This window comes from Symphalangus syndactylus, chromosome 18, assembly GCF_028878055.3.
Source record: "Symphalangus syndactylus isolate Jambi chromosome 18, NHGRI_mSymSyn1-v2.1_pri, whole genome shotgun sequence".
In the NCBI taxonomy this organism is placed as follows: domain Eukaryota; kingdom Metazoa; phylum Chordata; class Mammalia; order Primates; family Hylobatidae; genus Symphalangus; species Symphalangus syndactylus.
In genome coordinates, this window is record NC_072440.2 from 87588018 (window position 1) to 87602209 (window position 14192).

At 35.0% G+C, this 14192-nt stretch overlaps 1 protein-coding gene across 13 annotated transcripts in view; it reads right to left on the reverse strand.

Annotated features, from left to right (window-relative positions):
- NCOA1 (nuclear receptor coactivator 1) overlaps positions 1–14192 on the reverse strand; it is a 285404-nt gene that overhangs the window by 107836 nt on the left and 163376 nt on the right. For 12 of the 13 annotated variants that reach the window (XM_063623906.1, XM_055253870.2, XM_055253874.2 and 9 more), the window contains one exon: positions 6645–6750. In XM_063623906.1, the coding sequence (XP_063479976.1) occupies positions 6645–6733 (89 nt within the window). In that variant the 5' untranslated portion in view covers positions 6734–6750. The other variant, XM_063623908.1, reaches the window with a different exon arrangement.

Sequence of the window (14192 nt, forward strand, 5' to 3'; positions counted from 1 at the left end):
TATGAATAACTCCTTGAAATAGAAAAATCTGAATTTTCAAATAACTGTTACAAATTAAGCAGGGAAGACGATACTAGAATTCACAAGTTATAATTAGAAATCCGATAACGCTGATAAACTCTTAATTCTTATGATTAAACCATTAGTTGATCCTCATCAAAAAAGTATCCATTCAAAAGCAAAATAAGAAGGATAATAATAATTAGAGATGAAGGTACAGTGAACAATGTATTCTGTATACGGCTGTCTCCTAAAAAGACAGAAAAAAAACGATTTGTAAGTTCCTATAAATGCAATAAACAAAATCAAACAATTTATCTTAAAGCAAAATAATGAGAACAAGGAATAACAGTGCATACAGGTAGCACCTTTTTAAAAAAATATACCAAATGTACTGCATGACTATGATTCATTTTTGCCTTCCAGTCTTTAGCCCTGGTTTATTTAGCCCAGTCATCAGGCAACTTGTTTTATAACACATATAAAGACAGTTAAGTATGACTGTGAAATTTTGTTATCATCAAACTAATATAATAGGAAGAACTGGTCACAAGTAGCTCTTTGTTTCATAAGCAGCAATCAAAATCATTTGGCTACATATAAAAGCAATAGAAAAAAGAGGAGAGAAGACGGGAAGATCAGTTGCTATAGGGCTCATAATTGGCAACAATTAAGATACCATTTACTTTTCTTTTCTTTTCTTTTTTGAGATGGAATCTCGCTGTGACGCCAGGCTGCAGTGCAGTGGCGCGATCTCGGCTCACTGCAACCTCTGCCTCCTAGGTTCAAGCGATTCTTCTGCCTCAGCTTCCCGAGTAGCTAGGACTACAGGCGCACGCCACCACACCTGGCTAATTTTTGTATTTTAGTAGAGACGGGGTTTCACCGTGTTGGCCAGGATGGTCTCGATCTCTCGACCTCGTGATCCGCCTGTCTCAGCCTCCCAAAGTGTTGGGATTACAAGCGTGAGCTATCAAGCCCAGCCCCATTTACTTTTCTTAATAATATTAAAGACTATAAAAACAATAGCACAAAACAATATAGTAAGTTGAAAAGAATCAACTAATCAAATGTATTTACCTACACAAAACAAAATATTACAAATGCCAAAACAAAACCAAATTTTAAAACTGTAACCATCGTATTTCTGTCTTTTAAGTCTTTCATTATTGAGGAATTTTCCCAATTGTAGTTATTAAAATTGTATCTTATAACTCCCACAAGAAAATACAGCAAGATATTTTGACAAATTACATACCAAGGCATGAATAAAATGAGTAACATACATTTTGATACATACAAGGTTTTAGAGAACCTCAGCTCTGCAACCTGACAGTGTTTGAAGACATCTACTTTTACCTTAGAGAAACTAATTGATATAAGATATATGTAGTAGATTCAGTCTAAAGTTATGATCTATTTAAATCCATGGATCTAAATTTCAACATGAGTAAACTGGACTCTCTTGGTGGAACTCTCAAATATGTTTTTGATGGTAAGTTTTGTGTAAAACCAAAGAACTTGAAGACAGTATAGAGGAAAAGAAAAAAGTGATAGAACAGGCAGGACACGCAGACAGAGAGGGGATAGAGAAAGCAAGAAGCTAAAAGTAATGAACTGTCAAGGTGTCTATAAAATGACTTGAGATTGAGACTAGGAAAAATCACCATGAAATGAAGTAACCAATAAGCAAGGAGACAAAATGAGAGCAGATATGTTCAAAGTCAAAACTGGAGATGGCAAAAAAATTCTACCTTAATGGAAAATAAGTCTTCCTTTATTACTCCGGGTCAACTATATTTCTCTCTTTACGAATCCCTTTTATTATCATTCATATTGCAGACCTTCTAGCTAATGCTATTCTGAGTTAATTTCTCATGTGTGTACCTTTTTTCCTTCAACAAACTAGCTAACTCAACAAATACTCCTATACTTATTATATGCCAGATAACCATGTACTGTGTCTAGAGGATCCAAGAATAAATTAGATGTGGCTCCCAATTAGTCGGAAAATGAAGAAAACAGGCCATTACAATACTATGCAGCAAACTAGAATACTATAGAAGTACATCTAGACCGAGAGAACAAGATGCATGAACTTAGCGGTAGGGAGAGGCTGGCTTCCTGAAAGAAAAAAAAACAGCTTTTTCAAAGGTATAAAGTAAGAGTGAAGATACCAAGTTAAAGAATCTATAAGCAGTTCAGTATAGCTAAACTATAGATAAGAAACAAAAGGGCAAGAGATGTGGTCCTGATGAGATCACAGGGATCTTGCATGCCATGATAAAAAGCATGGTATACGGCTTAAAAGCACAGGTTCAGCTGGGTACAGCAGCTCACATCTGTAATCCCAGAACTTTGGGAGACAGAGGCAGGAGGATTGCTTGAGGCTAGGAGTTCAAGACCAGCCTGGGTAACACAACAAGACCCTGTCTCTAAAAAAAAAGAAAAAAAAATTAGCCAGTCGTGATGGTGTGCACCTGTAGTCCCAGCTACTCGGGAGGCTGAGGGGGGAGGATTGCTTGAGCCCAAGAGTTGGAGGCTGCAGTGAGTTATGACTGTGCTGCTCCACTCCAGCCTGGGCAATAGAATGAGACCCTGTCCGTTAACAGAAAAAAAAAAACAAAATGCACAGGCCCAAACTTCCTGTCATTTACTAGCCATGCAACCCTGGGCAAGTCACTTAGTAGAAAGTTAACTTTTCTAAGCTTCGATTTCCTTATCTGTAAAACTAGGATAATGACATTACTTCCCAGGGTTTTGTATTAAAAAAGAGAATACATGTAAAATGCTTGGCAGAGTTCCTGGTATATACTTTTAGCTCATTAAATGTTATCTATTATCATCATTTTGATTATGATTATTTATTTTCAGGGACATGGGGAGCCCAGAAGTTTAAGAAGCAGAATGAGTGCCATGACCAGATTTGTAAGCTCCCTAAAGACAGAAACATGTCTCATATTTCACCTGTATCCTTAAAACATCATGCAAATGGTGCAGGCTGAAGAGTAGGCACTTAATATGTACTTGAGTTGAATTGGAAATGTTCAACAAGCATAAACACAGCTACCTATAATTTTGAGATTAACATTTTAATCCTCATTCTCCTAGAAGAATGAATGAACGGAGAAGAGGTAACAGGAGGAAGACATGAGATATCTCACCCCACCAAACAGTTGCTGAGAAACTCTCCTATCCAAGGATCTGTACACAATGCTGGCAATACCCTGATGTCTAACAGGTGCTCTTTATGATTAATAAATTCACTTCTGTTTGGGGAGACAGAAACATTACAAGGTGGCATTCATACATAAACTCAGTTTCAAAATTATGAATTTTTAGTTTACCATATCAAACACATCGTTTTGTTAAAGCTGAAGCCCGTATTTCAGTTATAAACCTCAAGGAGATGGTACTTTCAAATATTTTTAAAGCAAATGTGAAGATAATTATCTTTAAGATATCTAAAGAAGAGAAAAAAAGATATGAAACTTTTATATTTGTAATGATGTTATATACACAAAAACATCAGACCATCTACAGATAAACCATTAAAACACATAAGAAGATTCAGCACAATGGATGGATTTGAAGAATAACCAAGAAGAATGACTTGTTCCACCACATATAAAGGCAATTATCATAAGAAAGCTCAGAACCAGATCCCTATATATACAGGAACTTGATTTATAATAAAGGTAATGGAATAAAAACAGTCAAGGGTAGTGTCATTACTGATAACTGGGAAAAACAATAAATACAATTAGGTCCCTACATTACACCATGCACAAAAATGAATTTCAGATTAATTAAAACCCTAAACATGTATTAGAAGAAAACATATAAAAATACATTTAAAACCTTAGAGTAGAAGAAAAATTATTAAACAAGACCCTAAAAAGCTTGACACATGAAAACCTATGGCTCTGTATGTCAAGAGGCATCATAAATAATGTTAACCAACAGGTTGGGAGAAGATACTTGCATCAGTTATAAACAAGAAAAGGTTAATAACCAGAAAATTTTAAATAAGTCTTACAAATAAAAAAGAAAAGAACAAACAACCCAGCAGGAAAATGGGCAAAAGATACAACCAAGAAATTCACAAAGAAGGAAAATATAAATGAGTAAAAGACCAAAAAAAGATGATCAGTTTATCTAATCATCATGGAAATGCCCTTTAAACTATAACCCCACACTTATTAGATTGGCAAAGTGTTAAAATGAGAAGAGAACAGTGATAGTAAGAATGTGGGAAAAGAGGAATTCTCAATGCCTGTTATTTGAAAATGTGGTACTTACCTAGTGAACATAAAAATTTACCTAGATATTAAAGAAACTCTTTTTTTTTTTTTTTTTTTTTTTGAGACGGAGTTTTGCTCTTGTTGTCCAAGCTGGAGTGCAGTGGCACTATCTTGGCTCACTGCAACCTCCACCTCCCGGGTTCAAGTGTGCCTCAGCCTTCTGAATAACTGGGATTACAGGTGCCCGCCACCACACCTGGCTTTTTTTTTTTTTTCTTAATAGAGATAGGTTTTCACCATGTTGGCCAGGCTGGTCTCAAGCTCCTGACCTCAGGTGATCCACCTGCCTCGGCCTTCCAAAGTGCTGGGATTACAGGAGTGAACCACTGTGCCCAGCCAAAGAAACTCTTATGTATAAAATAGGAGATATGTGTGAGGATATTTGCTGCAGGGCTGGCTGTAACATTGAAAATTTATAACAGGCTGTTTATCTCTAGGGAATGTATTTGTAGAAAAATATATTTTTCAAGCATGGTATATTCATGTAATGCAATACTAATCAAAAGTTAATAGGACTGAATATATCTATGCATATTTAAACCTCAAAACCCATGTTGAAAAAGTATAGTATAGAAAGTACATACAGTATTATATAAATTATGTAAATGTAATATTCTATATTGCTCATAGATACCTGTGTGCATATATATAAAATTTACACATAATTAAAAATAGATTAAAATACTGCAGACAAATCAATTGTTAATATTGTATTACTTTTAAACAGGATTATGCAAATATAAAATATTAACAAAATAATATGATAAAATATTATCAATTACATTCTGTTGGATATAGTTTCTTAGCCTATATTCTTTTATATATTTAAAAAATTTCCCCAAACAAAAAATTGAATGTAAAAGATAGTTATTTATTCTTAACTTTCCCTTTAAGGACTGACTTTATACACAGATAAAACAAGAGCATTAATTTTTGACAACACACTTCTAGATTGTATCTTGACCTCAACATTCCTCCCGGCATCTGGATACTTACTTGTGATTATGAGTACTCAGGTTATTGCCTCTCTATGACAGCTCTCTGAACTGAGTAAGATAAATAGTCACTTTTCCTTCTCAAGCCTGGAGCCCTGGCATTCTCCTGTTAAAATCCTCCCTTTTTTCCTCCCATGAGAAAGCAGCATGTAATCCAAGGACAGAAGTCTTCTGTAGCTTTACTCTCTAGATCAGTGATTGTCAACTAGAGGTGATTTTGTTTCCCCTGGCCCCAGGGGACATTTGGCAATGTTTGGAGACATTTTTGGTTGTCACAACTAAGATGCTACTGACATTTGGTGTGTAGAAGCAGGGATACTGCTAAACATCCTACAAAATACAGGACAGCTCCCCCACAACAAAAAATTATCTGACACAAAATATCAATAGTGTGGAATTTGAAAAACTTTCCTCTAAATCCTAGAAGATGAGTGAAATAAAATCTCCACTCATTCTAGGAAGCTGCTCTCAGGTAGGAAGCCAGCTGCTCTTTTAATCTAATATTAAATGAGCAACTAGGGAATGTATCTGCAGAAAAACATGTTTTTCAAATGTGGTATATTCATGTAATGTGATACTAATCAAAAGTTAATAGGACTGAATATAACTATGCATATTTAAATCTATTTGGCATTTGAGGTTTCTTCTCTATCTGGCATTTGTGAGAGTCTCCTTAGCATTAGGTTTCTTTTAGCCTGTTCAAGGTGGTCATATTCCTTATAACAAACCAAATATTTAACTACATAATTATTTTTTTAAATCCTGATATTTCTTAGCTCCATTAATGCCACAATGTTCTAAGATAGCAATTAAAGGTGTACAATAGATTTATACATTCATTTGACAAATCTTTACTGTGTTCTTAGTATATATAAGCCACACACTGTTTTAGGAACTAAGGATACAATGATGGGCAAGAACAGAAAAGGTCCTTTACCAAGTGGCAGCTTAGAGTCTAGCGGGGAAGCCAGAAATTCATGAAATCATCACACTAATAAAAATCTGCAATTATGGATCATGGCTATAAAAACATCTGAGACAGATACACGAATGGAGGAACTTGATCTAACAGTTATGGAAGGAAGAGAAGGCTCTCTTTAAGGATGTAATGACTAAGCTGGCATCTGAAGGATGAGTAGGTGTTAACTAAAGGAAATCAAGAGGAAGCAAGCTGGATTGAGGGAGAAGCATGTGCAAAGACCCTGGGGGAAGGAAGACAACATGGTGAGTATGAAAGACTCAAAGAAAGCCAATGAACTTGGAGTAGATTAAACAAAAGCTCTGAAGTGGCAGTGAAAGTAATAAAGCAGCTGTGCCAAAAATAGACTAAGAGGAGTGTTCCTACCTTGATGCCAGTGTGTCACATGGCGATCCTTTCCTCTTATGTGAGTCTGGGTTAGCAGGGTCGGATGAACTGTCCCCGAGGCCACTCATGTTGAAAAACTTCACACCTAAACAGGAAGGACAACAGTAAGAAATCTACCCTTATGACCTTTCCAACCAAATAAAGGTAGGGAAGCTCCCCTCTGTTAGAAAATTTCTAAAAATTGTGCTATATCAATGAATAGATAATTACAGCCATCATAAAAACATCAGGATCTATATAAAAGTACAGAGGTCATCAGATAGTGTTTCTATACTTTCTTTTCTACATCTGTAAAATAAAATTAATAATCCTTTGTGAAACTGTTACAACCAATTAGGATGAAAACATGGTTAGAATAATTAAATAGATACTGAGATTTTTTTTTCCAAAGAGAAAATAATCATTTTCATGTGTAAATGTAAAAGCCGAATGTTGAACTGGAGTCAGGGAAATTATTCTTTGCATTTATTATTTAGAACCTGCTTTTCAAAAGAATTTTAAATAACTTTCACGCATAAGGTTTGGGATTTTATATTGATAGGAAGATAAATAATACATATATAATTAAGTTAAAGCGATAACCTAGATTTAGATTTTGAATTGTACTTTACACTTTGAGTTCTATACTCCTAACCTTTTGTTTATGTAGTCAGGCAACAAAGATCAAATGTTTAGTCTATGTTAGGATCTTGGTATAGATCCCAGAGAACACAAAGTCATTCCCCCTAGCACGCCAGCCAGGTCTCTCACATGTTACACCAGTTATCGACTGCACTTAAAGATCCCTGCTGATCTGTCCCTCATCAACCATTATTCTCCATATAATCTCTAATGAAACTCAGAATCCTATCCTTGGTCTTACAATCATCACTACCTTTTGGATTTTATTAGTGCCAAACAACACACTTCCCCATTCTCTTTTACTCCATCTACCCTTAGAAAAGGAAAGAAAATTCTTGTTAAATGGGAGAACCTTTAGCTTTTCCTTAAATTCTAAATTATTAAACGACAGCACTGTATGTTAGCAGCCATACTGAAAAACTTTATTATAAAGAATGCTGAGAATCTCTCACATGGCTTTAATTGGTATGTCTGAGTAAACCCTTTTCTCTAGTCTTAAAACTGACTCTGCTTCTAGCCCTTTTCTGAAGATCAATGACTGTCATATTTTTTTGGTGTACAAATAATCCCTAAAATTTTAATCATGAACTTACTATTTCATGCAACCAAAAAGGCACATTTTCAATTTCTCCATATTGGAAGTGCTATTTATGAAAATTTCCAACTCTTAGGATCATAATTTTACAATTTTTTATTCTTCTTTCTCTTTTACTCATTTCTAACTGGCATTCAGATCCTCCTAATTTTTCCTTAACAAGATTGTCTCCTCCTTCTTCATTCCCAGATACAGTTATAATCCTCATTTGGAACCAAATACCTAATTGTAGATTAATGCAAGATCCTTTAACCTTGCTTCTCAATTCTCGTCATTCTCACTTCTAATCTGTCCTATAAACAGCAGCAAAAGCATCCCTGCTTAAATGTCATTTTCAAGGTCTCATTTCCCTGATAAGGAGTCAACTAGATTTGCCTACTGCAACATGGTAGTTAAAAGGATGGGCTTCCGTGCTGGGAAGAAATGAAGAGAAAAGGGAACTCTTATACATTTTTAGTGGGAATGTAAATTAGCGTAGCCATTTGGAAAAGAGCATGGAGGTTCTCCAAAAAACTAAAAATAGATCTACTATATATCTGATACAGCAATCCTACAAATATGCATATGTCCAAAGGAAATGAAATCAGTATGTTGAAGAGATATGTGCACTCCAATATTTATGTGGCAGTATTCACAATAAGCCAACATATGAAATCAAACTAAGTGTCCATCAACAGATACATGGATAAAGAAAATGTGGTATATATACACAATGAAATACCAGACAGCCACAAAAAAGAATGAAATCTTGTTACTCATGGCAACATGGACAAACTTGGAGGGCATTATGCTAGGTGAAATAAGCCAGCCACAGGACAAATACTGCATATTCTCACTCACGTGTAAACTAAAGAAGTTAATCTCATAGAAGTAGGCAGTAGAATAGCGGTTACTAGAGGCTGGGAAGGATGTGAGGAGGAGAGGATAGCCAGAGGTTGTTTAACAGATCCAAAAGTACAGCTAAATATGAGGAATTAGTTCTAGTGTTCCATAGCATCGTAGGTAACTATAATTAACAACAATTTATTTTCAAATAGCAAAAAGAGTAGATTTTGAATGTTCTCAATATGAAGAAATGAAAAATGACTGACGTGATGGACATGCTAATTACTCTGATTTGATCACACACATTGTACACATGTATCAAAGTATCACACTGTACCCTATAAATATGTTCAATTACTATGCAACAATTAAAAATAATAATAAAAGCAAAACCAAAACAAAACAAAAAACCAGCATGGGCTTTGGGGCCAGAAAAACCTTGTTTAAGTCCTGGATTAAACACTACCTGCCTGTCCTTGGGCAAAGTCTCTCTATAAACCTATTTCCTGCTCATGTATTTCTTGTCTCAGTTGGTACACTGCAATCATTCTAGCCTCTTCTCTCATATCCTGCATGCAAGCAAACACCAAGGTTTGTCAGTTTTTACTTCTTCTTTTTTTTTTTTTTTTTGAGATGGAGTCTCGCTCTGTCCAGGCTGGAGTGCAATGGCACGATCTCAGCTCACTGCAAGCTCCGCCTCCTGGGTTCACGCCATTCTCCTGCCTCAGCCTCCTGAGTAGCTGGGACTACAGGTGCCCGCCACCACGCCTGGCTAATTTTTTGTATTTTTAGTAGAGACGGGGTTTCACCATGTTAGCCAGGATGGTCTCGATCTCCTGACCTAGTGATCCGCCCACCTCAGCCTCCCAAAGTGCTGGGATTACAGGCGTGAGCCACCACGCCCAGCCTTTACTTCTTAAATATTTCCAAAATCCATCCTTTCTTCATATTCTCCTTTACCAAGATCTCAATTCAGGTTCTCATTTAACTCTTTTGCTGGACTACTAAAATAGCTTCCCACATAGCTTCTCCCTGTTTCCGGTCTTGTCCTCCTTAAGTTTATCCTCTGCAGACCCACCAGAGTAGGCTACCAAGTGTATGTCTCTAATAATGTCAATCTCTTACTTAAAACCCTTCACTAAATCCTCAATGCCCATAGGACAACATCCAATCTCCTAAACATAATATATAAAGTTTGCATCTGCTCTCACCTATTGTGTGAGTCTATTATAGGATCTGGTGAATGAGTTACTAAATGACAGTCCAATCAAGTGTTCATAGATTATATATGCCATGTATTATGTATTACATATTACTATATGATCTACATATAAATAAAATTGTTATATATATCATCTGTATATACAAGCATATAGATTATATATGTTAACTTTAGTTTCAACTTCAAGAAAAGAATTTAAAAATAAAATCCTTGGTAATATCTCACGCTCTCAGCAAAGGTAAATATTAGACAAAAAGGTAATATTAGCCAAAAAAACTTTAAATTGATCTCAGTGTGGGAGCAGACCAATTTAAATTAGCCACAAATATTTACTGAGCTCTTACCATACGCCAACCTCTGTTCTAGGCACTAGAGATAACAGCAGTGAATAAAATTTACAAAATAACTGTCCTCATTGAGTTTCATTCTATTGTGATGGAGACAACAACACATAAAATTAAAAAGTAAATTATACAGTATATTAAAAGGTGATAAGAGCTCTGGAGAAAAATAAAACAAAAACAGAGGCTTAGGTATGTGGAAGTGGAAGGGAAGCAAGTAAGGTAATTAGGAAAGGATTCACTGAAAAAGTGAGAGATATGAACAAAGATAAGAAGGGGGTAAGGGAGAGAGCCAAGAGAATGATAAATGGGGAAGGGTGCTTTTGGCAAGGGGAGGTAGAAGGACCTTAAAGCAGGAGCATAACTGCTTTTTGAGAAACATGAAAGAGGTGAGCATGGCTAGAACTGGGGGATGGGGGAGTAAGTGATGAGGTCAGAGAGATAATAGGAGGGAGGCTATACCATGTAAGGTCTTAGAAGTCATTGTAAGGACTAAGTCCCAGTGACTGAGGCAGTCACTGGAGGATTAACAACAGAAGGATGACAGGATTTGACTTTTATTCTAAGACTTCCTCTATGAAGAAGAAGTACAATCTTTCTCATCTTAGTAATCTGGTATCTGAATGTCCACAATCTTTCTCATCTTAGTAATTTCGTATCTGAATGTCCACTTGTTAACTGGATGTTTTCATTTGGATAACCCACTGTCACCTCAAATTAAACATGTATAAAAAATGATACACTTTTAAATTTCAGATTTCTGTTAATGATAAATGAGATGAACTGCATTACAGATTAATGTCTTAAAAAACAATTTATTAAACGTTCTATGGGGGTGACTGGAGAGGAAGGAACACACAATAAGGAAAATATAGAAGCCTAGTTAGCCTCTGCAAAATTTACAATTTAATGTGAACAAATTTGCAAGGCAAATATACCAGACTTGCAACAGCCGTCACAAAACAAAGTCAAAAGACCAACATGGTTTTGTTACCATCCATTCTAAAACTCAACCACAAAATAAAAATAATCAGTTCATTGTATTACTGGAACAAAATATACACCTTGTTTTCCTGTAGAGATTCACAGAAGCATAAATAAGATTAACCAAAGATCACAGACGTAAAGAAGTCATTTAATTTCATATAAATAAAATGTATTTTAAAATTTAGTAGTACAAAAATGAAATAATGCAATAAATTTGTAATAATGAAGCATCAAATCTAAACTTTTCTACAAAAGTAGAAACAAAAGACAGAAGAAAATGCTGAACAAGGAAGTTGAAAGACATGACTTTAGAATTTGCCCAATTCAAAAGAAAAGAGTTAGCTAACGCTTACTTCACGTTCAGGTGCCATTTTTTGTTTCCTTAGCTGCTCATCTTTTCGGCCTCCAATGAAATTAGGTTATGTCCATCTAAGAATTTATCCATCTGAAATTCTACTTGTTCTCAAAATAATCCTGGGCCTATGTTTTTTATTATAATGTGCTATAAGTTACAATTATTTTGTCTCCCTTTTGGGATTGTGAACTCAAAGCCAGTTATTAGATCTTTTTATTGTATATCCAATATCTAACATAATACCTAAAGGATAGAGAAACTAAATAAATAGGTGATGAATTAAAAACAATTAACCTATCTTACTAATTCAACATTTAAGATTTCTAAAACAAAGATATTTAAGTTTGTATGGTTAAATATTTTCTGAAATATTTTTAAAATCTTTGAAATTATTTCTTATAATTGAGAAACATGAACTTTCTTGAAATCCTTATTGTCTTACTTTCAATGGGAAAAAAACAGTAAACTGCCTCCTTGGTCTAGAAATTAGGAATATTCTGATTTTGAAAAAGTAAAGATCTACTATTTTGTAAAAAAACAACCTGTGATATTTCACAGTACTACAGACCCAAGCCATGCTGCAGTTATATGATCTGAATAATACAATCTCACAGATTGAATAATTTTGAGTAATAAATACCTCTGGATCTAAAGCAAGATTCCCATATGTACTACCCTTAGACTACTAGCTGGAGATTCACAACTGCTATATCTGAGATTCTGGGGCTAGGGAGAGCAAACAACAAACAACTCAACAGCAGCCAGACAGGCTGGCCTACTGAAATAAAAGCCAAGAGCTGAAGAGCTATGAGACAGTCACCCACAATTTGCTGATAGTATGATTCTGGTATTAACTGCTTCCTGTTTACAAAACACAATAAACAGGGCAATGTAAAACTTCTGATGAGGAAAGACTATTACAGTTGTATTTATGTGGAATGGCTTTGTATTTGGCAGTTAGGGTACTTAAATAAGGATCATTAAGAAAATAAATGCTGGTTTCAGGAAACCAATTTGCATATCGCTGTTTAAAAAGAGGTAAGGTTTCTAAGTAAAAGTACCCTGTTGATTTAAAAAGAGTTGCTAAATTATACCCAATCTTATGCAATCTCTAGAGAGTAGTTTTAGGAACTAGAAACCACATCTATCTCTGTTCAAATGTACCAGACTAAACCAAACAGGTGAAGGCTAAAGAAATAGAACAGTGCCTTATAATTCCATTGAATTTAAATTTCTACATAAGAAATCTGTCATTCATTTCTTGGATTTAGCTGAGAACTGCATAATTTTAAAAAGTCCCTGCCAATTAGCTAACAAACATTTCTAATAATATATTTTAAAATGCTTAGCAGGCAGTTAGCACAAAGAAGCATTTATATATAGTGAGAAGGATACTCTGAGAGCTAAATATCCCCAAGTTAATAGTTGTATGAAGGGCATCACACAGGAAAAACATGATAAATAAAGATCTGAACTAGGTAATTTCCATAAAAAATGTTTCTCAAACTGGAGTCCTAAGACACGTAAGGGTCTTTGAAACAAGTTTTCATTTTAGCTTTTCATTTCAATGACAACCAAAATCTTTCTCATGTGTTAGGGAAGGATAGGGACTTTAGGATTTTCACTGCCTTTTTAATAATTGAATAATATTCCATTGTTTGGAGATGCCACATTTTGTTTATCCATTCACCAGTGGATGGATATTTAGGTAGTTTTCACTTTTTGAATATTATCAGTAATGTTGCTGTGAACATTTATGTACAAGTTTTTATGTGGCCATGTTTTTAATTCTCTTGAGTATTTAACTAGGAGTGGAACTGTTGGGTTATACAGTAACTCTTTAACTTTTTGAGGAATTGTCAAAGCCAGTTTTCCACAGTAACTACACCATTTAAAATTCCCACCAGTAATGTACAGGGGTTCCAGCTTTCCACAACCTCGCCAAATAGAGTTATTTCCTGTCTTTAAAAAAATTACAGCCATCCTTGACGGTGTGAAATGGTATCTCATATGGTTTTGATTTCTATTTCCCTAATCACTAACGACACCAAGCATCCTTTCTTGCACTCATTGGCCATTTGTATGTCTTATTTGGAGATGTGTCTATTCAGCTCCTTTGCCAATTTTTTAAAAACTAAATTTTACTGTGTATATTTAAGATTTACAACATGATGTCATGAGATGAGGATATGTAGTGAAATTGTTATTATATATATTATAATGGTTATTATATATTATTGTAAATGAACAAATGAACACATCCATCATCTCCCATAGTTACCCATTTTTTCCCACTACGGCAATGTTTTATTCTCTATCTCTGTATATTTGCCTTTGTTTTTAAAGATGCCTCATGTAAATGAGATTATGTAATATTCTTCTTTCTGTGTCTGACTTATTTCACTTAGCAAAATGTCCTCCAGGCTCACCTATGTTGTGGCAAATGGCAGGATCTCCTCCTTTTTAATGGCTGAATAATATTCCACTGTGTGTGTGTGTGTCTGTGTGTGTGTGTGTATTTCAACTTCTTTATCTATTTGTCCACTGAGCAACCCCTAGGTTGTTTCCATGTCTCAGCTAT